Source organism: Oryctolagus cuniculus, chromosome 9, assembly GCF_051225735.1.
Source record: "Oryctolagus cuniculus isolate XC-2025 breed Fujian yellow rabbit chromosome 9, ASM5122573v1, whole genome shotgun sequence".
Taxonomy (NCBI): Eukaryota; Metazoa; Chordata; class Mammalia; order Lagomorpha; family Leporidae; genus Oryctolagus; species Oryctolagus cuniculus.
Window position 1 is genome coordinate 2,662,926 of NC_142875.1, and position 25,717 is coordinate 2,688,642.

Below are 25,717 nucleotides of genomic sequence, written 5' to 3' on the forward strand. Positions count from 1 at the left end.
CTGCAGGCAGAGTTAAACACACACCCAGAGAGAGAGAGAGAGAGACAGAGAGACAGAGAGAGATCTTCCATCTGCTACCTTACTCCCCAAATGTCTGAGGTGCATTAGCAGGGAGCTGGATGGGAAGTGGAGCAGCCGGGACTTGAATCAGTGCCCATGTGGGATGCAGGCACCGCAGGTGGCGGTTTTACCCATTATGCCACAGCGCCAGCTCCTACTCTGCCTCCTTTCTGTCTCAGTTCAGCACAGCCCACCCCAACCTTGCCCCTCCAGGTGTGCCCATCACTGAGGACTCACGATGAGTGTGCGGTGACTACATTGCGGCTTCCTGCACTGTTCTCAGAATTCAGGCTTTGCCACACTGCGACATAGCACCTGTGTTCTCCAGAGTACCTGTGTCGCGGTGGGGCAGGCGCTGTGCACAGAGGTAACAGAAGAGTAACTGCCTTTTGAAATATTTGTATTTAAAAAATCTAATACAAGGGACTTCCTGGTGGTCTGAGGTCCTCCACATAGGGGCTGGTGTTGTGGCACAGCAGGTCAAGCCGCGGCCTGTGACGCTGCACCCTATAGGTGCTGGAACCCTGGAGGAGCCCCGGCTGCTCCGCTTCCGACCCAGCCCCCTGCTAACGCACCTGGGGAGGCAGCAGAGGACGGCCCAAGCGCTCGGGCCCCTGCCCCCACGTGGGAGACCCGATGGAGTCCCAGACTCCTGGCTTCAGCCTGGCCCAGGCCCAGCCACTGAGGGAGTGAACCAGCGAATGCGAGACCTGTTACTCTGCCTTTCAAATAAGCAAGCCTCAAAAACCCAAGAGGCTCCAGTGACAGTGACGTGGCCCCGGCATTTTGTCAGATCCACATGTTCTCGGTCTCTCTGGCTTCAGCTTTAAGAACACAGCAGCGCTGGCCACACGTAGGACCTCGGTCTGCGCCCCGATGTACTTCCTGGAGGACCGATGGCTCTGGCTTAATGCAGCTTGTCTTGCCCACTTCCAAAACAAGTTGTTAAAAACAGTGAATCATATAATTTACTCAAAAATGACCTAATATATCAAACGACTTAATTGGTGAAATTAGATGAGCGCATCCACCATCATGAGGGCAGAGCCGGGCCAGGGCTGGGTCTCTGTCCTCCCAGGAGCTGGCCGTGTCGTTAGAGCCAAGGCCCCCCGGCTCACCTTCAAGAAGAGTTTGATGTGAACTAAAAACACATAGTAGCAAAGTTTTGAAAAAATAAGCAGAAAAAAATGGGCAGGCTCTGTGGTATAGCCGGTAAAGCTGCAACCTACGGTGCTGGCATCCAGTATGGGTGCTGGCTCCACTTCCATCCAGCTCCCTGCTCATGTGCCTGGGAAAGCAGTGGAGGATGGCCCAAGCGCTTGGGTCCCTGCACCCACGTGGGAGACCTGGAAAGAGCTCCTGGCCCCTGGTTTCGGATCGGCTCAGCTCCGGCTGTTGGGCACATCTGGGGAGTGAACCAGCAGATGGAGGACCTCTCTCTGTCTCTCACTCTCTAACTCTGCCTTTCAAACAAATAAATAAATCTTTATTTAAAAAAATGGGGGGGGGCAGAGTTTAGGCAGCCATTCTCTAAGCCCCACTGGCCCTGGGATTTTCTACGAGGACGAACCCTGCACAGAAGCATGGCCTCGCCTGCTGACCTCCGTCCCACCCGGTCTCTGGATTCAACAGGCTGAGCTAAACTTGTCTGAACCATCAGTCTCCCCTGAAGTCCAGCGTCTTATTTTCGCATTTCATGGAGGAGGAAGGACACAGAGGCAGAGTAGCAGGTGTCATGAGGCCCGCGTCAGCTGCAGGAAGACGAGGCAGGGCTGACGGCGCCAGGGCTTTGGTCCACGGTGAACCTGACCCAGTGATCGGTTCTTCAGCAACACCAATCTGGAGTGAAAAATACTCCCCGTCTTATTGGCTTGTGGGAAGATTAGACGGGAACCACAAAAACACATCCAAATTGTAGGATTCTGAAAAGAGGAACCAAGCCTTACTAATGTTTTTTCCCAAAGGTTTACCCATTCACTTGTTTGAAAGGCAGAGTAGCGGGGGTGGGGGGGGAGGCAGAGAGGCAGGGGGAGGCAGAGAGGCATTTCCCATCTGCCGATTCACTCCCCAGATGGCCGTGCACGACAGCTGGACTGGGCCAGGTCAAAGCCAGGAGCCTGGAGCTCCAGGCAGGGCTTCCTCGTGGGTGGCAGGGGCCCTTGCACCCAGGCCGTCCTCTGCTGCCCTCCCAGGCGCAGGGCAGGGAGCTGGCTCGGAAGTGGAGCAGCCGGGACTCCAAGTGGCGTGCAGGTGCAGGCAGCAGCCCGAGGCCCAGTCCTGGCGATTTCTAATGCCCAGCTGTGGCTCTCAGGCTGAGGAACGCGCCCACCAGCAGCAGCTGGCCCTGCTCCCGCGGGCCCAGCTCTGCAGCAGCCCAGGCGACGTCCCGAGCGTGGCTCCCAAGGCCCCTGCCCGCCTGCGGTCTCCCAGAGGCAAAGCCATAATTCTGGGTCCAGATGAACGGGGTTTACAGTACGTGGTCTCCGAGCTTACAGTTCTGCCCAGCACCTAACAGTTATTTAGAATACTGCCTCTGTTTGATAAATAAAACTTCAGGAAAATATGACAAAAATCTGTTTAGACTTCACAAGGCCTGTGGGAAATGCTAGTGATTTTGTGTACAGGACGCGCGACATCCCCCAGCTGTCTCGCTCCCAACTGTGCCCATCTCAGGGCGGGGGGCAAGTGCGCAAGTTTTGCTCAGAGCAGCGCCTTAACCAGCTCTGAGCGCAAACCAGCCAGGGCGTGGGGCGCAGCAGGAGGCCTCTCCCCCCCCTTCTCTCTCCCTCTCAGCTGTTGGGGGGATTTTAACGCCTCACTGACACCCCACAGAACAAATTCCTCTCTTAAAACAACACAAGCCAGCTCCTTGGAGCTGAATCTGTGTTTTTCATTCCAACCACACCCCCCACCTCTTTACTGCAAAGACCCGCACTTGAACCCACTGGGGCTGTCTGGGGGGACCTGCAGGGACTGCCCACTTCTGCGCCTGCGTCAGGCGACGAGTGGCTGTGAAACGCAGGTCCTGTCTCAGCGACTGACACACAGGAAGGCTGCCGGGTGGCCGAGGTGACAGCCCAGCTACAACCAAACCTGGGCGGGGACGGGAGACGTTCATCCAGGCACCCAGAGTGGACAGAGGGGTGCAGAGCTCTGGGGGTGCTGCTGGGGACCTGGGCCACGGGGAGGAGGATGGGCAGGCAGCAAACCCAGCCGCGGTGGTGGGAGGCCCAGACCAGACTGGACAGGAGCTCTGTGGACATGGCAGGCCACAGGGTGGCCATCTCATTAGTGGACTGCAGATGGGGGTGGGGGAGGGTGCCCGAGGCCAAGGCTTGTACCTCACTGTGGGAAGCCTGCTTAGCACGTCTGGTGCCAGGGGCACCGGACACTGAACAAAGATTACTGACGGCCCAGGCTGGTCAGCTGCCCGCCATCAAGCCTCCTGGGTCCCAGTGGCCAGGACCTCAGCTGGCGTGGGAGCTGCCACAGAGACCGTGTGGGCCGCATGGAGTTCTGAGCGACAACTCAACACCCAGGCTAAAACCGCATGATCCCAGCAGATTAGCAGGCTGCCTACCAGGAAGCAGACGGCTGTGGACAGACCCCACTGGGCATCACCAAGGCGGGCAGCAGGTGGGTCCTGGGCACGGAGGAGCCAGCAGGCAGTCCTCTTGTGCTGCCCAAGTGCAACCTCTGTCCCCAAGGCCACAGGAGTGGCTGTGCGAGCTGGGGTGGGTAAAAACTCAGACACCTGAAGTCCACAAGTCCAAGTCCAGGGGCCCACACCAGGCTTGGGGACCTCAATGGATTCCAGGGGAATGAGGGCTGGGGGGAGGCACACACCCTCAGCACCCCTGGGAGCTGTGTGCCTTGGCCAGGCCCCAGGTCACAAGCTTCCCGTATGCTATGGGACACAGTCATCGGCAAGGGGGACCGAAGGCTCAGGAAGTCACAGCTCCGGCCTGAGGTTGCCATTGGCGCCCGACGGGACCTGTGTGAACCAGCAGGGGCTCATCACAGCCATGGGCCGGGCAGAGGAGGGCGGGGAGACCACGCTTCAACCCCCTGGATTCCTGGCTGTTGGCCCAGGAGGACTTCCTGGGAGACCTGGACGGGGGCCGTCGGCCCACTTCACCTCGGCTTCTAGCTCAAGGACAGGGTCGTCCGCCGTGGAATTTTCCAAAGCCTCGTCTGACAGATGTTTTAACTCGAGACGGTCAACACGTGACCGGCCAAGGAAAGGAAGCCTCCCTCCGCCAGCCGGGCGGGGGGCTGCCGGGAGGGGCGGGCCCTGGGCTGCAGGAAGCCACCTCGAGTCAGCACTAGGCTGGCTTTCTCGTTCCCAGAGCTGGCTACTCAGAACGTGTGTCGATCTCCAATTATGGCCCACATGCTGGGCTTCAGCTTGGCCAAAACGACGCACCAAGTGGGCTGGAGTCGGGTGGTGTCCCTGTCCCCACTCCTGTCTCTCAGGGGCTGCTTGGGCAAGGCCTGAGTCACATCTGCTCTTGGGCGCAACAGGACCCTGAGGGCTCAGTCCCGCATGCCCATAAAGAGCTGTGTGGCCACGCCTGTGTGTGCACGGTCATGCCTGTGTGTGCACGGTCACACCTGTGTGCAGCAGCACAAGGACGTGGTCTTTCCCTCAGGCCCACCTCTGAGCACACTCTGTTTGGAAGTCTGGCAGGGAGACATCAGGGGCTGGTCAGCCTGGTCCCATGTTCTCCTGATGGCCAGGGAAGTGGCCAGTCAAGGGGACCCAGAGTCCAGGGCTGGAGGAGCCCTCTAGGGACCGTCTCTCAGGACGTGCTGTCCTCCCATGGCCTCAGCACCATCATCTCCCACACAGGTCGGACTGCAGAGTGTCAGGCGCGGCCCCAGGCCTGCGGAATCCAATGCCCGGGAGGGAGGACAGGTGCGTGTGCGGCTGCGTTTGGTGCAGCCAGGAGAGGAGACCTCGCCGTTGCAGACACGCATTCCACGGGTGCTGGGGAACAGTGTTTCCCTCAACTCCCCGATGCCATGAGCCCGGCAGAAGGAGACACAGGAAGGGGTGGGTCCTGGTGCCACCCCCCAGGGGGCTTTGATGGATGGTGGTCCCCAGCCCCTGGCCCTGGGCTTCCGGCCTTGGTCCACGCTCCAGATGCTTAGCCTGGACGTCCGCGGGGCCGAGTGTTTGGAGGCTCAGGGGCCACCGGCCAACTCTGCTGCCCTGGAGCAGAAGCGTGGCGTAGCCCAGAAGGCCGCCACTGGCCGGCTGCCGGGCCTTGCGCGCGAGGGAACCTCCGTGCCGTCAGGCTGGGAGAGTCTGGCACCCTGTCCTGCTGTGGAGGCACTTTCTGCTTCAGCCCTAGCTCGCCGCTAAGCCAGCGGCCGTCCAGCCCAGCAACTCAGGGCAAGCAAAGCCCGCGGCACGGGAGCGGAGCCCAACAGCTGAGCTTCCACTCTGCCCGGGATGCCCGTGTCTCCTGCTCCCCCCCACCCCGGCTCCGTGAGCCTGGGTCTGTCGCAGAGAGGGGACTTGGAGCCCCTGCCTGCTCTCTGTGCCCACGAGCCGCGCCCTGGGCTGGCGTCGGGCTCCGGTGGGAGGCTCCCCACCCACGCAGGTGGCTGCCACGCCCGTGTCTCAGAGCAGTGGTGGGCCTCTGAGAGCCTGGTCCTTGGGGTCACCGGCCTGCTAGGGAGATCCAGTAGATGGACGGTTCCCTCAGGTCAGCCGTGGAGGTCAAGATCGGTGGGTCTCTGTCCACGACTACTCTGCACTGTGTGATGGCTTCGCAGCTCAGGGAGTCAGGCCATGGTGTTAACCAGTGCCCAGCGGACGGGACCCCCCTGCTGCTTTCCAGTTCCCACAAGCGCCTCTGACCACACCCCCGAGGTCTTGGCGTCCACACTTTGTCACCGTAGAGTTTCCCAGGGAACCACAAAGCGGCACGTTCATCTCATGCGATTCCTCAGGCACCTGTGTGAGGTCCCCATGCTAGGAGTCCTGACAGCAGGTGGGGAAGGCAGCAGAGCGGTGGGCAGGGCGGACACGGCCCTGCTGTCCCCCAGGCTCCATCTCTCCCGGTCCCCTGACCACCGAGTTCTGCGCTGCCCCAGCTCTGACTCCGGCTGGCTAGCTCACACAGGGACCTTCCTGCCTTGGCCCCTGGGGCAGCCTGCTGCCAGGCCGCCTCCCGCACACCCTGCACGGCCCTGTGGCCTCCAGGGACCGCTTCTGCGTCTTTAGAGGTCACCTGTAACTCCAGCCCAGGCCACGCTCACGGCTTCACCCTGGACACCGTGCCCTGCTCGTCCCAGGGGACACCTGGACTCAGCAGGTCCCGGAAAATCTTATGAGCAGGTGGCTCTCGGAGGGACACTCGCAGGAGAGCCGGGAGGTGGGCGGCACGCGGAGACGCAGGGGCCCCGCTGCCTGTTTGGCCCTCTGCTTTATGCTAAGCTGTGCTGAGCTCCAGGTCACTTTCTCTGCATCTCCGGTCGTCACAGCTCCTGACGGCAGCCGTACGACACCCACCAAGGGAAAAGAACCCTACGCCAGAGGTGCGCAGCTCAGGGAAAGCACCAGAACACTATTCAGCCTTGAACAGGCAGGCAGGCCCGACCCAGGCTGTGATGTGCGCGATGCCACTGGCAGAGGGGCCCCAGGGGGCTCCCTCGGGATGGATGTAGCTCGGGCCAGCGCGCAGCCGCAGGGGCGTCCACGCTGCCACTGAGCCACACACTCACAAGCCAGTGGGGACGGCAAGCTGCGGGCTGGGCTTTGACTGAGATTTGCAAACACGAAAGAAGCATCAAAGACCCGACCCCGGTTTGCACGATGTCTACGGGAGACCTGGGGTGACCCCGCCAGGCTTGTTCCCGCGTAAGCAGGTTGCAAACGCCGTCCATGACGTGTGTGACGCTGCTTTTCACATCAGTGAGCTGGACTCGCTTTTAACACAGAAAACACGGAGAAAGAACAAAGATGTAAGGTGATTCTCTTTGACTGTAGTGGATTAATAGATCGGAGAGGCTCCAGTTAATTAGCCCAATGGGGAAGAAAAACCAACACAAGGACAAAAATGCTGCCTGTGCCAACAGCCTTGGTCTTTTGTCCTTACTCACTGAGGAACGAGACGTGCTGGGGGACAGACCTGTCCCGGAGAGGCACTGTTCACGGGAGGAAGAGCCATGCCCACGGTCCCCAGGCTCCATCGACCACTCCCCGCTTAACTACACGCGTTTTCTCTGGGATACTGCTCTGGCTCCAGGGTTCCACTCTGTCCAGGGAGAACCAAGCCTTCCATGTATTTGAAACACCCGTGTTCCTCATGCTAGAACTTCTAGGCAGGACTCAATCCTATTCCTCGCTCTTACTTCTTAAGTACTTTTTAATCGAAAAATAGAATCAGGAGCCAGCATGAGTAATCTTCCTTCCTCCCCCCACCCCGCCCACATCCCCCCAAGTCAAGTAATTCGTTTATTTCCAGAACATTAAATTCCAATCAGGTGAGAAGCAGACTGTCTGCTCTTGTTGGACAGCAGGAAAACCATGCCCCACCCCGACGCGGGAGCCGAGAACAGGTGCAAAGTCAACCCCACAGCAGGGGGTCCCGCAGGAACCCAAGGACAGGTCACCCGGTGACCCGAGGTGACCAGGCGCTGCGTCCACCGTCGCCGGCTCCCTCCTTGAGTCACGGGGTGGGACCGCTGCCAGGTCACGGGCTGCGTCTGGCCAAAGGACAGCCCTGCTAGACTGAGAGCCAGAACCCTAGAAGAGCAGTGGGAAGACCCCAGGAGCCAAGGGAGGGGCAGGGGCGAGCCGGCGGCCCGCACAGGAAGAGCGGGGGCAGCACCGTCACAGCGCCAGGGACACAGAGCGTCGCCCAGGCCGTGGCCTGTGCGCTGAGAGTCCCGCTTTGCAACAGGAAGCAGAGGCTGGACATCAAGCGCTGATGACTCAGAGCGAGGAAATCCTGTCTGAGCCAGGGTCGCCACGGGAGGGGAAGGAGCGGGAATCTGCTGGGAGGCGGTGGAAGGAAGGTGGTGCTTGGGCTCCCATCGGTGGCCCTGGGGCCGTAATCGGGAAGTCCCCAAGTTAGGAAGAAAGGGAAGGAGGGGATTTTCCACCCTGAGGCTCCCAGCTGGGCTCTTCCTGTGGGACTCCACCTTCGGCCTTGCTCTGCTGGCCTTGGGGCTGGGGCAGAACCGGCCACCAGGGCGGCCTTCCCAGGAGGCTGCGGGAGCACTGGGTGCCCAGGGCGGTGGGTGCCCAGGCGAGGGCTCTGCTCTCCGAGGTTCCAGCCTCGCCTCTCCGTGTCAGGTCTGGGGACCCAAACGCCTCCAGTGCCCTTGCTCTGCAGAACTACACTTGGGTCTCACCAGCACCGGACAGATCATTCTCCGTCTTTCCATTTGTTCTGGAAATAATCTAGTTACTCCTTCAGCTGGTTTGAACTGGAATTACAGCTTCTCACTGCCGACGTCAGGAGGCCGGCGCTGTGGCGGAGTGGGTACAACACAGCCTACGGTGCTGGCGTCCCCTGTGGACACCACCCCACGTCCCATACAGCTCCTTGCTAACGGCCTGGGAAAGCAGAAGATGCCCAGGCCCTTGGGCCCCTGCCACTCACGTGGGAGACCCTGATGAAGCTCCTGGCTCCTGGCTTCAGCCTGCCTCAGCACTGGCCATGGCGGCCATCTGGGGAGTGAACCAGCAGATGGAAGATCATCTCTCTCTCTCTCTCTCCCTCTCTCTCTATGTCACTCTCTTTCTAACTCTGACTTTCAGGGGCCAGCACTAACATAGAAGGTTAAGCCTCCGCCTGCAATGGAGGCATCTCATACAGGTGCCGGTTCAAGTCCTGGCTGCTCTACTTCCCATCCAGCTCCCTGCTAATGCGCCTGGGAAAGCAGCAGAAGACGGCCCAGGTGCTTGGGCCCCTGCACCCAAGTGGGAGACCTGGAGGCGGCTCCCGGCTCTGGCCTAGCCCAACCCCAGCTGTTGCAGCCATTTGGAGAGTGAACCAGCAGATGGAAGATCTCTCTGTATCTCCTCTTTCTCTCTTTTGCTCTGTATCTCTTTCAAATAATTAAATACATCTTTCAAAAAAAAAAAAAAAAAAAACAAACTCTCAAACTGCAGGGCCTGACTCTGGATGCAGAGGACCCTGGGAGACAAGAGACCCCCGCCGCCATTGCTTCCCGCATCCCAGTACTGAGCCTGTCCCGGCAGCGCGGCTCCCGTGGGCCGTGCGTTCACCCCAGGTCTAATGACCCCCGAGTGTCACTCTCTGCAACTTCAAAGTGTTGATGTCTGAATTTGAAGACCTGTATTTATTAAGAGACAAAAAGCGAGCACCACGTGGCCATTACGCGGTGGTTAGCAAGTGTGTCCATGTTCAGGTCACTAAAATCTTCAGGCAGCGTTTTCCCGCGCTCTGAGCACACGTGGGGGCTTGGAACTCCTCCGTACTAGGAGCTAATGGACCTGCCTGGCGTCACGCGGCCAGCAGCCTTGAGTGCGGGGTTTGCAGCCAGGCCTTAGCCGGCCCGGTTCCCATGACCGCCCACGTCCAGGCCTGAAGCCTCAGGAGCCCTCGGCGGCCTGCGTGCGGTCTGCTGGTGGCCAAGATGGCGCCTGGCATCCATGCTGCCAAACTCGTGGCACAGAGCCACGGAGACACGCTCGGCCTCAAAGAGGGGGCACGCACAGGTCGCCCCCAGCTCGTGGGAGAGCACGGATGCCACATTCAGCTGCCAAGACGGTTAGACAACCACACCCAACTCACGTGCACACCACACCCACACCGCCTGTGGCCGGCCTGTGCTGGCTCTGCGCGCCCGGGAGGTGCGGCGCCTGGACCTGGCCAGGGAGTTACCTACATGTGAGCTACATGTGAGCTCGTGCACAGTGCCAGGCGCTCCTGCTCGGGAACGGGGCCTCGCACCCACAATCCCGCGCTGCACAGCAGGCCTCTCGACGGGGGCACGAGGCAAGGGGACCCGCGGAGGGAGGCGGGCGCTGGTCCAGCCCGCACGGCTGAGACCTCAGGAAGGTCTCGTTCCCGCGGATTTCAGGAAGTCACTACCACATGTGGGCCCTCAGAACTTTCTAGGAGCCCCTCCTCTGGCTCCAAGACATGCTGCGTTTGCACACCCTGTCCCCTCGGCACAGCGCCTGCCTGGAGCCCCACGGGGGACCTTGAGGAGGGCTGGCTGTTGTGTGGGCTGGAACCTCCCGGGCTGCCGTGGGACTTCCCCTCCCTCCCCCTCGCGCCCCTGGGCTTCCTCCACTGCAGCCCCCCTCCCCGGGCCATCAGGGCTGCTCGGTCACCCCCAGGGCTGGCAAGGCCACCCTGCAGAGAACAGAGACCCTGCAGCACCCAGAACAGCCTTCACCCCTTCTGCCTCTGCAGCCCTGCGGCGGGGGAGGGGGCACTCTTGGGCTATTGGCACACATGCGCGTGTTGTGAGAAACACACATTTAACATACAACTTATATGTATTTCCACGACAGATGGCCCATGCAACAGTGGCCCCACAGGCCTGCCTGGCCATTTAGCCCGGGTAAACACACACAAGGGCGAGCTGTCTGACGTCACGGCGTGGAAGGGTGCACAGCTGGGTTCGCACTCTGTGGCCAGCGACTTTCGAACCAGCAGGAGGCTAAGAGCAGAGGACTCTGGGACCATCAGCGGGTCCTGGGCTCACCCTCAGCTTCATTCCTACTGACCTTCCCAAGTGCCCTAACCTGTCGTGCCTCAGTTTCCCCACCTGTAAAGCGGCAGCAGCCTGGATCAGCTCCTGGCCCCGTTTGTTTCTTCCCCGGTTTGTTTGAGCTGCTCCAGGGTCCAGGGTTGGCAGGAGGCCCTGCAGGAATCATTTCTACGTCTGGTCCCAGAGGACCCCACAAGGGGTCTGAGCCACGGAGCACATGAAGGGCTGAGGGCCCTCGTTGCGGCCCGTGTCTGCAAAGCCCTTGCAGGCCGTCTCTGAGGGACAACCCAGAGACCTTGGGGCACGGCGGGCACTCGTCCCCACCCGAGTCCACCTCCAGAAGGCCCCACCTGCTCTCACAGAGGCCCTGACCCTCCACTGATGGCCACGGATCTGACAGCGCCCAGCACGCAGGAGAACCTGGGGGCTTTGAAGGGTTCACAGCCGAGGTGTGTTATGAAGAATTCTGCGTGGATTTCAGATTTCTTTGCACCCAAACTCATGTTTCAATCTCATTTCCCAAAAAGCTTTTGCAATAGCCTTGTACTGTTACGTAATTTCTACCAGGTACCGGAGTAGCATACACAATTCAAAACCACAGATTCCTCCATGGTTCTCACAGGGGAGACCCCGCACGGGGGCGGGCAATGGCTGGGGAAACAGCCCATCTTCCACCGACAGATCGTCACACACGTCCACTTTTATCCACTGGGGACAGCTTTAACGTGGAAAGGGACAACCACACTGAGAAGGTGACGCATGGTAACCCAGTCTGGTGTTAACTGCTCTGTGACTGTACTTCTCCTTCCAAAGGTCTACAGACTCAACCAACCCCACCTGCACTCACTCACGCGGCCGCTCCTCCCTCAGGCCCTGGAATCGGGCATGGCCCATTGAGCAACCCTGGAGAGCAGGTGCTGTGGGCTCTGCACCGGACCTGGGTGGCAGCCAGCACCAAGGGGCAAGGTGTGGCTCAGACGATGGCTGTCTCGGATCTCTCGTGACTATATAAAATCCTATTAATTCGAGAAGGCACTATAATCAGGTTCCTAGATGGCTTTCCATTCTGAAGGAGGACTTCCTGCTGGGCTCAGGGAGTGGTGCAGGCATCCAGACACCTGGCACAGGGCGCCCTTCACCTCGGACGTCAAGGCCAGCAGTGCAGACACTGCACCGCAGTTCTGTGACCCAGGCCAGGGCGATGACAAGCGCGTGTAAGGCGACTGCCACGGGCCATAAGACACCCCTGTTTCTGCTCCTCTCCCCAGCCTCTCTCTGATGCAGAGGCCGTGGCCACCGGGAGACCGCCAGCTCCCAAGCCCGCAGACGGCCGGTACTGCAGGTGCACGGGGCCCTGACCCACGCCCCATCCTTGCTGCCCACCAGATTACGGGGCTGAAGACAGGGTGGGGCAGAGCTCTGCTCTCTGTGGCACATGAGGACAATGGCCCCAGGGACCCTCAGGGCTGGAGCCTGGAGGCAGCGCTGTCACACCAGCAAGGGGTCAGCCCCCTCCCCTCTAGACTCGAGAGGACAGCCCGCTCCCCTCTAGACTCGAGGGAAAAAAGCAAACCTTGCTCCTCCTCCACTCTTACAACCTATGGGGAGGGGCGCGGAGCTCCGGGAACCCGCCTGGGGCCCCACGACTCGGAGGCGCCCCAAGCCGGCATTTTGGGTTTTACAGAGGCTTTGGTACATGGGCACAGCTGGTTATATCATTGGCCGCTGGACGGCAGCTCAATCTATGGGACTGGGTAGCTGGGAGTCCTGTCCCTTTGACCTAGCTCTCACCCGAAGCTACCCAGGGGGCTGCCAGCTGCCTGCCAGCGTCCAGGAGGGCACTGGCCTTAGACATGGCTCAAGGACAACAGCAACACAGGCCACTCCCCTAGGGCCAGGCCACCCCGTCACTCAGGCCTGGGCCCCCACCTCGCCATGTTTCCAAAGACCCCGGGAACCTCTGTTTACTTGGTCCATGAGAGAAAGAACGGGAGCAATATTTTCGTCCCACTGGCCACACCTGCTGACCACTGCCACAAGGTGAGTCCTTGCCCAGCCTCTCTCCCACTTGGACACCTGACTCCTGCACACCACATGGGGCTGCCTCCAGCTCGCAGGGAACAGAATTTTTACAAGTTTCCAAGAAATTGTAAATCTCAGGAAAAAATTGCCACTGATGGCGCAGGAAACCCCAGTATCGCTGTCACCCTTAAGACCTCACGTCTCCTTGGCACGTTTGTAAAACGAAGCAGCTCACGTGGGAGGGGGAATGAACACCAGCACGGACGGCACAGCACGGACTCCGTCAGAATCTCGCGCGTCTCTCACCAGGGCGCCAGCCTGTCCCACACAACCCTCAGAAGCGTCTTCCCAAAACAGCTCATCGCTTCGGAAGGCGGCCTCACTCAACGTGGCAGAGCAGGCAGGGATCCGCCACGAGCGAGGCCGGATCCCAGATCCACTTGATCCACCAGATCCAGGCCACGCGGGCCCTAGACTCTACGGGTGGCTCAGGGCTGGCTACCTGTGCCTCCCGTGATCCCCTCTGACCACACTACCAGGGACGGAGGGGCCGCCAGGGTCTCCCTGAGCTCAGATACCACCTTCCTCTTTCATAAAGAATCAGAATTTATGAGGCTGATGAAATCAAGGACAAGCTCTCACCTACGGTGGCCACCGGGGCAAACTCAATAGGGTAAAGCCATTGCCTGGTGCTGGTGTGAGTCCCAGCTGCTCCACTTCCCATCCAGCTCCCTGCTAATACACCTGGGAAAGCAGTGGAAGATGGCCCAAGTGCTTGGGCTCCTGTACCCATGCAGGAGACAAAGAGGGACTCCTGGCTTTGGCCTGGGCCAGCTCTGGCTGTTGTGGCCACTTGGGGAGCGAACCAGCAGATGGAAGACCTCTGTCTGTTCCTCCCTCTTTTTTTTTTTTTTTTTTTTTTTTGACAGGCAGAGTGGACAGTGAGAGAGAGAGAGACAGAGAGAAAGGTCTTCCTTTTTGCCATTGGTTCACCCTCCAATGGCCGCCGCGGCCGGCGCACTGCGCTGATCCAATGGCAGGAGCCAGGTACTTCTCCTGGTCTCCCATGGGGTGCAGGGCCCAAGCACTTGGGCCATCCTCCACTGCACTCCCGGGCCACAGCAGAGAGCTGGCCTGGAAGAGGAGCAACCGGGACAGAATCCAGCGCCCCAACCGGGACTAGAACCCGGTGTGCCGGCGCCGCTAGGCGGAGGATTAGCCTAGTGAGCCGTGGTGCCGGCCTGTTCCTCCCTCTTTGTAGCTGCCTTTCAAATAAATAAATCTTAGAAGAAAAAAGTTCTACCCTGCAGCAGCCCCAGCTTCACCTGGAAAAGGCGCAAACACTGCAGCCGGGGCACAGCTCAGCCTCCCAGGCGTGCACGGGGAGCTCGGCGTGGACTCTAGCCTGCCCGGGAGCACTGGTCACCTGCAGTGGCCTTGGCTCGTGACAACACACAGCACAGCAGTGCCAGCCCTGTGAAGTGACTCACCCCGAGACCAGGGAGCTGGGGAGTAGCCAGCCAGGCCAGGGGCAGATTCTCTCCCCCCTGCACACTGCGGATCCCGGGCCCTGGGTGGCCTCCACCTCCTGCAGAGAGACCGGACCAGCCCAGGCCAGAGTTCCAGACCTCACCTCCTACCTCCAGTGGAGAGCAGCAGCCCTCAGACAGCAGCAGATAAAAGCAAGCTGACCTCAGAGCTCGCTCTGCAATCCCTAACCAAAGATAAGCACTCTTTATCCCAGACGGAACCAAGGAGACAGCCCGAGCTCCCTGCTAGGTGCAGCTCACTGCTCCCCCCACTTGAGGCTGCAGGCAGGACCTGCCTCCTCTCCCTGACTCAAGCCGACTCCCATCTTTAGGTCCTGCACAGCGGGGCAGCTCTGTGCATCGGGGCCTCGCCCTGGCTGTCTCTTCTTGAAGGGGCAGGGCTGACTTTCCAGGACAGAAGGCCACTCACTGGACAGGTGCAGACCAGCGCCGAGGCCGTCATCTGCAGCCTGGGGTTCCAGGTGTCAGGCGGCATGGCCACCTGTAGGCACCCGCGTGGCTGCCGCCCGTCTCCCCAGCTTGCTGCACCGCTGGTGCCATGCAGGCCTTTGTCCTCTGGAATGTCCTTCCCAGACACACAGGACTGGGCCGAGATCTTCAAGGCCGCCGCCCAGCTCATGAGATAAGTTATGAAGCCCACAGTGACGCAGCGCATGCTTCTGGTCTCCGCTGAGGGCAGGAGCGCCCCGCAGAGGGAACCTTCACTGCACCCGAGATGGCGGGGACCTCCTGGGGCCCAGCACCCCCCCCCCGACACACAGCATTTCACACGCACCTCCCCACGTCCCCAGAGTGCACACGGTGGCTGAGGCCCTCCTAGTCTAAGACACAGAGGCTCCCTGCGGCTGGGCTCAGCTGGAACGGGCCCCAAGCAGGCGTCCCTGAGTTTGGGATGCGATCCTGTCCTGCCAGGCTGGGATCTGGCACTGCAGCCAGAGCACACCGGGCTGCCCACAGAGGATGTCTGCTCCCCTTCCCCCACCCCATGCTGTAACTTCCTCCCTGCTCTGTGCTCCCAATCCTGTACCAGAGCAGACGGGAGACTCACTTCCCAGGAACCCCTCAGTCTAAGGTCAATCCAAGGAGACAGGCCCCACCCCCCAAAAGACTCCAAAGACTGAAACTCGGGGGCTCCCTCACTGCTGGCCAGTGGCCAGTGCCTCCCCCCCGCCCTTGTCCATTATAGAGACAGCCAGACACTGGCACGTTCGATGCTTTGTACCTTTTTCGTCACCTGCAAATTGGGGAAACAGTTCCTGAGCTCAGGTGTCTCCAGGGAGGCTTTGCGGTGTTAATGGGCACAGCTTGGCACAGGGGGAGGGCTCATTAAACAATTACTTGCGGCCAGCCCAAGGCTCTCCAGGATCCAAGAGGAAATGCCCCACGCTGGACGGAGCCCGGAGACAGCGGGCCGGGAGGGGGCTTTGATCACGGCTGCCAAGTGTGGAGGGGCTGGACTCGGCACCGTTAAGAGCGACTTTCAATGAATCGAGTTAAAGCTCAAGGAATTGGCTCATGAGTCACAGCTGGTGCCACGGGGGCTGAGCGGCAGCAATCAGTCCAGGGCTGAACCCACCCAGCGCATTCACAGCTTGAGCCAGGACAACTTGCTTTGGCTTTTGTAGCTGTAGGTTCTAAAGGCCAGGAACTGTAATCGGCACCGGGGCCTCAGGTGCCGGCCTCGCCCTCACCCCTGCTCCATCCATGGCTCCCCTACCTTGGCAGGCAGCAGGCGGGAATGCAGACTGCTGGGCTCCACCCCGAAGGACCCAGACACCCAGTGCTTCCTGAGCCAGCCCCCAGGATGCAAGCCGTGTAGTCCGAACAGCTCTGCCAGGTTGTAAATGCTCCTGGCCACCCCCCCCCCCGCCAGGATTAGCTAGCCATGTGCAGCGGGACAAGTGGGGGAGCAGCAGGGAGGCCCTGCAGGCACAGAGAGACAAATCTGGGGTGAGTCCCTAGCTGATCTGCAGCCCTCATGCTCGTCCCAGTTAACAACTCCCGGGAGTCCCCATCCTCTGGAATGAGGATGCGCCTGTTACCACCGGCGCCCCAGGGGACCACGGGAGACACAGACCCAGCAGGGCTGCTGTGCACACATCCCACACTTCGGCTGGGTGCTTCCTGAGGCCTGCCTCCTCCCAGAGTGGGTGTGGGTCGCCCAGGGCTCAGAAGCCTGGGCACGAGGAGCCCCGAGGCCATCACAGAGCAGCTTCAGGGACACTCCAGGTTCCAGGAGCCGCGGGCCTGGACGGCTGTGGCCACAGTCTCCGGGGCAGCAGCTCCTTCCTCGCTCGCTCCCCTGAACATCCCCCTTGGCTTACAGCAGGGCAGAGTTGCGGCGCACACAATGGCTGAGGCCTTGAGCCCTCCACACACTGTGGGGTGAGGTCAGGAGTGCCCAGGCCACAGGACCCGGGACAGTTGGGGGGTGGGCATTTTCAGCCCCCGGAGAGACCACCACACCTGCCCTGTGTGACCCAGGGCTCCAATGAGCTCCTACAAGGTGGCTCCTGCTCCTGACGCAAAATGCAGTGGGACCACCATGCCCAGAGACAGCACCAGCATCAGGGCCGCCGCTGCCCTGCACAGGGTCTCAGGGGCCAGGCCACTGGCGGCTCCCACCTGTGGCTCATCCAGGGCCCACAAGACTTGGGAGAAAGCTCAGGGCTTTCATTGCACCATGGTTAACACTAGGAAGCTGCCTCATTACCCCACAGCCTCCCACTCCACGAAACCAAAATCACACTGCCCGCATTAGCTGGATGCAACAGAGCCCCGCAAACCTTCCAGGGAGACTTCCCGGCTCTTAAGGCATGAGCTGTGCGCCCTGGGCTACGTTTCTAATTATCGCTCTGGGCAAGGGCTGACGCACCCGCACACGCCCGCATGGACACGTGCGGGCCGCCCAGCCCCCGTGGGGCGCAGGGAGCCGCCGCCAGGACTTACCGCCAAGACGCTCTGGGCCAGGAACCCCGCGGTCACGGCCCCCAGCAGCAGCCACCTGGGTGGGAGGAGGGGGGAAAGAGCGACCTGAGCCTGCGGGCCCGGGCTTGTCAGTTCCTGAAAGTAGGCGGGCAGGGGCCCCTGCGAACGGGACCCGTGGGGACCGGGCGCGCAGCCACTTACCGCCGCATGGCTGAGCCCGACGCCGCGCGCCGCTCCCGGCCCATGCTCCCCGTCGGTCCGCTCGTGTGGGTAGCTCCCTGCCTGGAGGCGAGAGACAAAGCGGGTTTAGCAAGGGGAGGGCGGCGAAGCATCCTCGCCGCGGGTTTCCGTAAGGGAGACGCCGGCACAGCGCGGCGCGCCCCTGGCTGCCCCGGAGGGGTGCCCAGAGGCCAGTTCCGGACCAGGCAGAAAGGGGCGCCTCCGCATTAGGCCCGGCCGGCGCCGCTCGGTCCAGGCAGCGCGATCCTCCCCGGGCGGTCGTCCCATCTCTCCACTCCGAACCGGAGGAGCACGCGGCCCCGGGCGCCCCAAGTCCCCCCTCCCTGCGGCCTGGGTCTGGGCGCCGCGCGGGGGTCGCTCTCACCTCCCGGCCGGGCTTCAGGGGCTGCAGCCTGCGCGCGCTGACCGGTCCAGAAGCGCCCGCCCGCGGCGCAGTAGCGGCGGAGCCGGCCTCGCTCGGCCCCGGGCCCCTTGGGCCCCGAGGGGCGGGCGCGGGACTGCGGGGGTCTCGGCGCGGGAGCCCTGAGCGCGGAGCTCAGAGTCTCAGCGTCCCGGCGCACGGCGGCCGCAGTCCCGGGGCTGCGCGCTCCCGCCGCCTCTTACCCGCGCCGCAGGGTCCACCCCTTTGAGACGCCGCCCGCGCACCGTCGCCAAGGGGAGGGGGCAGCGCCAACAAATTGGGGAGCTCCGCCGGCCGCACTCAGGTCTCCGCTCGGAGCCGCCGCGCCCGGGACGGTGCGCAGCGCTCGCGCCCCAGCCCTCGGAGAGCGAGCCTTCCGCCGCGGCCCCCGCGCACCCGGCCGCCGTCCCCCGCCGCCCCGGGCGCGCCACCATGGGGCCCCGGCTCGGCCTCTGGCTGCTGCTGCTGCCCGCCGCCCTCCTGCTGCACGAGGAGCGCAGCCGGGCCGCCGCGAAGGTGAGTCCCTCGCCAGCTCCGCGCCCCGGGGTCCCGCCCCGCGCCCCGCGCCCCGCAGGGCCCCTTTGTCCGCGCCCGGAGCCCTCGGGGGTCCCGCGTGGCGCGGCCGCCTGCGCTCGGGGCCGGATCGCGCATCCATGACGGAGGCCCCTTTGTTAGGGTCTGGGTATGGGAGAGTGAGGGAACAGCTGCGGGCCGGGGGACCGGGACGAGGTTAGCGCGCGCGGTGGCGGGGAGCGGGTGGCCGGGAGCCCATGGGATTGGAACCCGCATCGCGGGCGCTCGGGCAGCCGGGCGCCGCCACCTGCCCAGGGCGCGCGAGGGGGCTTGGGGCCGGAGGAGCGGGCGCGCGCGCGCCGCACGCCGCTCGGAGCCCCCCACACGTGTGCCGGGGAGCGGCTTTGGGCGTGTTTCTCGTTGTTTGGAGACTGGTGGCTGGGGCTGAAGGGCTCTGGGCCGCTTGGCTGGAAGCGGCTGTGTCTTCGCTTTCCCACGGCTTTGCACGCTCGGACGCGGGAGTGAGCTCTCCCGGACGGCCGGCTTTGAAAAGTTACCACCCTGCACTCTCTGCCTTTGATTAATTTATTTTTCTTAAAAAAAAAAAAAGTTGTAACCACAGCTGCACTGGAGGGTGAAGCCAAAGCGAAACTGCATCTCATTGTTCCCCGCACTGTTTTCCTAGCTTCCACTTCCTCTGGCTCTGCGCTCGCCCAGAAGGGAGCCTACGGATCTGCGCGCGGACCGGGCCGGGCCGGGCCGGGCCGGGCCAGGCCAAGCCGAGCCGAGCCGAGCCTGCCTGCACTGCTCCCGGCCGCCGGCTGTCAGGCGGCTCCGAGGCCCGAAGGTGTGGCCTGGAAGGGGTGCGCTTTGCCCACAGAGGCTGCGGCTGCGCGATCCTCCCTGCCCGCCGGACCGCTCGCCCTCTCTGATTCTCAATCTTGCCCGTCGGTGGCTGGGATCATTCTTACTTTTTAAGCTTGACTATTCTGGGCGCGCTGTCCGCCCTAACTGCGCTGCACCCCATATAAAGTATGGGCTGTGACAGACCAGAATACACTGACCATGTGCACACAGGTCTCATCCTGGGTGGTGATGGTTCCGTCAGCAATGAACTTGGGATGGCTCCAATGGGACCCCAGCTTGCCAAGTTCCAGAGCCAGCAGTAAGCATGGCCAAAAAAAAAAAAAAAAAAAAAAAGGCTTTCACAAGAGTAGGCTTTGGTCTTGAAATAGTGACCAGAAGACTTCTGGCTTCCAGGAAGAGGTGGTTAGGACCCAAGGCCAGTGGGAGAAGGCTCCCGTGGGTGGGGCGAGCGGCTTTTTGGAGCTCGGTTTTCTGGCCGGCGTTGGCCGTTTAGGACTTTGGAAGCGACGGGAGCTGCTCACTCACTGCTGGGAGCTGCTGTTCTCGCCTGAAACTCCAGGCTCCTGATGAGTGGACTCTGGGAGGATTTTTCAGACTTCCCTGTAATTATCCTCTAAAGCACATTCCTGCCCACCGGCTCGGCCGGGTCCCTCCGGGGACTCTGCGTGAGGAGCCCGGCATGGAGGTTGCTCCGATGTTATCGGCACACTCCTTCCCTGCCTTAATTAAAGAACGGTGATTCGTACGCGCATGACTTCGGGTGTACAAGAAAATCCACTTAAAAATATCTGGCTAATTTTAAAATTGGTCTCACTTTTCATGCCACCCGTAATGTGTTCGCTGAGCTCCTCCCAAAGCCAGCTGTTGGGTACACCAACGCCTCCCCGTAACAGCAGTATCCATCCAAGCCAAGTATGGTGCAGATGTGCCCTGTCCTAGCTCCGGCGCCAATGGGTGTGGCTCTTGGGTCGCCTGGATGCCACTTTACCTGCCCTTGGCCAGCACCTACGGCGTGCCAGCATGGGCCGCCCAGTGCGGTGGGCTGTTTGCTCCTGCCTTTGGCCACATGTGCTGTCATCGAACTGCTCCTTTGCTGGCGGGTGGATTTTCCAAGCCATTGATTTTATCTCATGCCGCGGCTGCCCCTCCCCATCCCACTTTGTTTCTTCAGCGAGAAGGCAGGAGCTGGGTGCAGGTCCCAGGCAGAAAGCTGCCGCGGGCGTGGGGGTGGGGGTCTCCCCACCCCACCCCTGACGCCCTCACGCCCCTCCCCCACCCCGCAAGCAGAGCAGCCGCCCGGGAGAGAGGGTGAGCTTTCCCCCAGTGTGGTTCGGGCTTCTCCCCTCCCAGCCCGCAGTCAGTCCTTCCTCCAGGGATGGCCCGAGCTGGGGTGCTCGGCTAAGTACTACCGGAAGTGTGATTCGAGGCGGAAGGCCGGTTTCTGACTTAGATCCAGCAACAGCCTCATCCACCCAGCTGTCGGCCTCGCGGGGAGTGGAGGCGGCATCGGCCAGGGTGAGGGCAACCTCTCTGAGGCCACGCCGTGTCCCTCTGGTGTGCGTGTGGGACTGGGCTCCCAGGGTCCCCAGTGCTGTCCCCAGGTTCCCAGTAAGTGCGCACTCCAGCAATAGAGGCCCCCACGTTGCACGTCTGCTTTCAGGAAGCAGACCACCTGGAGGGCTTCGGCTTCCCTGCGGCTCTGCCCACGGGCTCCTTCCTGCATTGCACACACGGGCGTGCGGCCCCTTCCTGGCCAGGTGCTGACCACATGGCGGGGCGGGGGGGGGGACTGGGGGCATGATCCTCACTGTGCTCCCGGGAAGGTCACAGTCGGCCAGAGCCGTAATCAAGGTACCCCACGGGCCCTGGGACAGCTAATCCAGCTGTGGGAAGTCATTGCCTGTCTGAGCCATGAGGGAGGGCCAAGGGCCGGGACGCTAAGCCGGGGGCGCCTTTCTCTGCATTCCCTGGTGTGTTCACAGAAGGGGGGAGGATTCTGCCCATCATTCCTCAAGCTTAGCTGGCCTTGAGTCGAGTCCCCTCCTGGAGATACCCTGATGCCATTGTCCTGTGGCTAACCAGCTGCGTGGCCTGACCTTTGACCCCACAGGGGTAGAGGAATGGAGGGAGGGACTGGGTCTGCAGAGTGATGCCCAGGGGCTCAGCTCGCACAGGGGTGGGCTTTCCTTCCCTCCAGGTGGCAGGTTTCTGGGGGAGTCCTGGAGGGTGCAGCTCGGGTGGCAGACTCTAGGCGGGCGTGCCTTTAGGAACTGACCCAGAAAACCTACCCTGGCTTCAGCCAGGACACGAGGGAATTCACAGAACCCCCCATTACTCATTAACAAGGTGGTTGGCGGCGGATTTCTGGGGCTGGGTAAGGATGGCCCCGGCTGGCTCAGTTATGCAGTTAAGAGTTGGTCAGGAGTTTGCCCAGAGCCTGCAAGGGATCCTCGGGGACAAATCCGTGTAGACAAGAAGCACATAAATCACAATGCTTGTTTGGCTGAGTTACACAATGTTTGCTGTACCAATTGTTCCTGAAATTGGAAAAAGCCTTCGCCTCATTAAAACGTCTCTCAGGCAGGTTTGGTATTTTGAGCTCTTGGGACAGAGTAAGCAAAAGCAACAATAGAATGCCTAAAATAATATCATTAGCCCATTGTTCTTCCTGCTATTATTAAATAACCACTAGAACAATACAAAAGACAGATTCCTACCATTCTTACGCATACAATGAGAGGGGACCTGACACAGGACTGGCTTTAGTGGTTAGGGGTTAATGTGGTGACAGTTTGATAGCAGTGAGTTATCACTCCCTGGGCCACGTGTTCTGTGTTCAGCGGCCCCCTCCCCACTCTCTCCAGTCACCAAGGCAGCCAGGCAGCCACGCCCTCCCCAGGGTGGGCCCAGCCTCCGCCTGCCCTGGCTCTGCCTCAGGCCAGGCCTGCTCCACCTGTGCCGGGATGGCCACCAACCCGGTCTCCTCAGGACTGCCCTTTCTGACCCCACGCCGCCTCGGCCCAGGGGTCTGGCTCTGGCTGCCGACCCCCCAGCTGCTGGTTCCAGTTCCGTCTCGATGCTGGGCCCCATCGACCTGCTCTGGCCCGTTCCTCGCTGCTCCCCGACAGGCAGCATGGGTGACTGCGGGGAAGACTGATCAGGGTGATCCCCGCCTGCCCCCTCACCGGCAGCTCCCTCCCTTCCTCCGCTTGCTTGCTCTCTGCCTCTGGGGTCTCCTAAAGCTGTCCTCAGCTTGCACTTTCTGCCGCCGTTAGGGTGACAACGTGGAATATTGTGAAGCGTCTGGACTTAAACTCCAGCCTAAACGTCCGCCCAGCAGCAGTGGCATTGCTCTGAGCCCCGGGTCCCTGGCACCCAACAGCAGGAGGGGAACAGCGTCTCCAGAACCCGCCACATGGCTGCTCGGGGGGCGAGCAAGCTTCCGGAGCGTGGGTGGCGTAGTCTGGTCTGATGCCCCTGGACCTGTCTTCTTTTCAAAACGCCCCCGCTATTCTGGGAGGGGACAGCAAGACTTGGTCCAGCATCTTGAGTGCTGGGGCTCGGGGACGTTGCTCCGGTGTGGGCCCTGTGGCGCGAGTCAGTGCACACGGAAAAGGCCGTCCGTGAAGGTGCTGCCCCTCAATTTGGAATCTGGAGCAGATATCCTACCACAGACTAAACACGCCTTGGGAATATACACAGTGCCGAACTCTTTACGTAAATAGTTTAATCCGTGGCTTAGTAATAGTCTGTGGAAGCTACCCTAGGTTTGTGTTTGGGTCTGCACACCCTAAGAGCATTTTTTCCTTATCTGCGTTCTAAAGCTCACCTGATCTGTGGTTAGGGAAAGACCAGGGCAGAGTGTGCAGGTGAGGCCGCAAAGTGACAGCACAGCACCTGACCTGCACGTGGGCTGTTGCGCGGCCGCTGGTTCTCTCGCCTGACGCAGGGCGACTGTGCAGGCTCAGCGCTTGCTGCAGAGTTTGGGGGTCTCCATTGCCGATCGCCAAATGCAGATCTTGTGTCTGGGGGCCGCTTCTCATCCAGGTCCCAGCGAGGGGTGCTGGCTGTGAGCTGTGTGGACCGCTTCCCCGGATCCTCGGGTAATGGGGGTGCCTTTTGTGCAGTCACTTGGAGTCTAGCTGGCTGAAATAAGCCTTATCCAACTCAGCAGCTTCTCTGGAGGCAGACTTCCTGCACCTGATGACTGAAATTGTTTTATTTGTAGAGTTTCTGCTTTAGAAAATATATTCCCCTTATGGAGAGCAAAACCCACCTGGCTCCTGGCTTCGGATCGGCTCAGCCCGCTGGTGGTAACAGCCATTTGGGGCGTGAACCAACGGAGGGAAGACCTTTCTGTCTCTCTCTCTCACTGTCTAACTCTGCCTGTCAAAAAAACAAAAAACAAAAAACAAAACAACAACAGTGTTTCAGAAGCTATTTCCACAGACCCGTCCTGCATCCACTCCCGTTGATGCGAAGACACTGATGACTCAGGGGCTGCTAGCCATGATGGCCCCACAGATAGTAACCATGTACACCTTCCTGGAAGCCAAGTAGCAGGATGTCTGTCTTCATGGGCAGTTACAACCTATATCTTTTTCAAAAAAATTGTTTTATTTGAAAGGCAGAATTAAGACAGGCAGAGGCAGAGATAATCTTCCATCCGCTGGTTCACTCCCCAGATGCCACAATGGCTGAAGCTGGGCCGATCTGAAGCCAGGAGCCAGGTGCTTCTTTGTCTCCCATGTGGGTGCAGGGCCCCAAGGACTTGGGCCATCTTCTACTGCCCTCCCAGGCCATAGCAGAGAGATGGATCGGAAGTGGAGCAGCTGGGACTCGATCCGGCACCCACATGGGATGCTGTGGCTTTACCCGCTATGCCACAGCGCACCGGCCCTACAACCTTCATGGCTAATGAAGCAACCCAAGTCCTCGTGGACAGATACAATGTGTCTCTTCCTCCACAGTAAGATGTCCTGGCTGAGAGTTACAGAGTTACCCTCACTGCAGAGGAGGTGTAAGTCTTACCCAAGTCTCGTCATTTAGCATGTGGGCGCTTGTGAAGGTATGAGGCCACTTTTTTTTTTTTTTTTTTTTTTTTTTTACATTCTGTTTTTGGTACAGATAAACCCAACAACAGCTCTTTTGGTATTTTTCCCTTCATTTTTATTAAAGAAATAATGTGTAATTTAATGGGTGGAAGATTTGGCTACCCCGTCTCTAACAGTATTTTTGTAAAGTAAACGTCAGTTCTTGTGATATAAAATTTATAATTCCCCCTTAGGCTGCCCATGACGCTTTGAGCATGGAGCATTTGTCCCCGTATCCAGGAGCATCAGTTTCCAAATGTTTTCCCTCTTAGCTTCAGTTTCTCCGTGTATTTTAGAGTTCTGAGGGATCCAGTCTTCAAGTCCCGAAGGACTGGGGAGCTGTGTACGGCGCCTTTGCTGGCTCTGGGCAGTCCCGCCTCACAGCCTGCGCCGAGGTGATGCTGCTGTTAGCAGCACAGTGGGCAGAGCTGTACTAGGTCAGCAGGCCGCAGGGCCTAGCCTGTGGCAGTGTCCATCCAGGAGCTATTTTGTCTAACTTTGGATCCCAAGTAGAAATCTGCGTTTGGCAGAGGGTCTGCCTTCATCCCCTGCGTCTTTGGGTTCTTAGCCACACAAAGGGGAGGAGTGTGTGTTGAGTTCTTGCATTAAAGGCTGCTGCAGACACACACATCGTTGGGATGACAGACTTGTCTGTGTAGCGAGTGGTCCCTGGGCGCTGGTCCTGCTGATCTGCAACACGGAGTGAGTCCCAGGGAGAGCATTCGGGACGAGCGGAGGGGTTCACCTGCGAAGCCTGCGCATCGTGCCGGCTTCGTGCCGGGCACATTCCGAGATAGCCGAGCGTGACTTCATCGAGGCTCGGCGGGGCTGGAGGAGGCCACGTGGCACTGGTCCTGCTTATCTGCAAAATGGGATGATTCCAAGAGAGCATTCGGGAGGGGCGGATGAGTTCACCTGCGAAGCCTGCACATCATGCCGGCTTCGTGCTGGGCACATTCCAAAGACATAGCCGAGCGTGACTTCATCGGGGCTGGGGGCTGGAGGAGACCACGTAGAGGTCATTTGGGCCACGCCTGCCGGCAGCATCACCCCAGGGCCCTGTGAAACCCCTGGGGGCCCTGGTTCAGGAGGAGTAGACAGCCTGCATTTCCGGCAGGGGCTGGGGTCGGCTGGTCTGGAGACTGTAGCTGCTCTCCTGTCTTGTTTCTGCCTGGAGGCGGTGGCCGGCAGTGTCGGGGGTGAGCAGGCAGGCTGGATGAGGCTGAGTGGAGAGCCATTGCGCTTGAAGTGACCCTCCCGGCTGGTTCTCTCGTCCTGTTGGTGCCCTCGCTGCCAGCAGTCCCAGCTGCAGCCACGAGGTGTGGTTAGGATGGTGA

At 60.6% G+C, this 25,717-nt stretch overlaps 2 protein-coding genes across 2 annotated transcripts in view; one reads left to right on the forward strand and one right to left on the reverse strand.

The window, feature by feature from the left end:
* Nucleotides 1–18,156, reverse strand: part of COL4A2 (collagen type IV alpha 2 chain) — a 136,694-nt gene extending 118,538 nt beyond the window's left edge. Inside the window, exons 1-3 of the mRNA XM_051849971.3 lie at nucleotides 17,872–18,156; nucleotides 17,469–17,549; nucleotides 17,289–17,343 (exon numbers count right to left, since the gene is read on the reverse strand). Coding sequence (XP_051705931.2) covers nucleotides 17,289–17,343; nucleotides 17,469–17,512 — 99 coding nt within the window. The 5' untranslated portion in view covers nucleotides 17,513–17,549; nucleotides 17,872–18,156. The remainder of the gene's footprint in view (nucleotides 1–17,288; nucleotides 17,344–17,468; nucleotides 17,550–17,871) is intronic.
* Nucleotides 18,082–25,717, forward strand: part of COL4A1 (collagen type IV alpha 1 chain) — a 130,317-nt gene continuing 122,681 nt past the window's right edge. Inside the window, exon 1 of the mRNA XM_051849972.3 lies at nucleotides 18,082–18,423. Within this exon, the coding sequence (XP_051705932.1) occupies nucleotides 18,340–18,423 (84 nt within the window). The 5' untranslated portion in view covers nucleotides 18,082–18,339. The remainder of the gene's footprint in view (nucleotides 18,424–25,717) is intronic.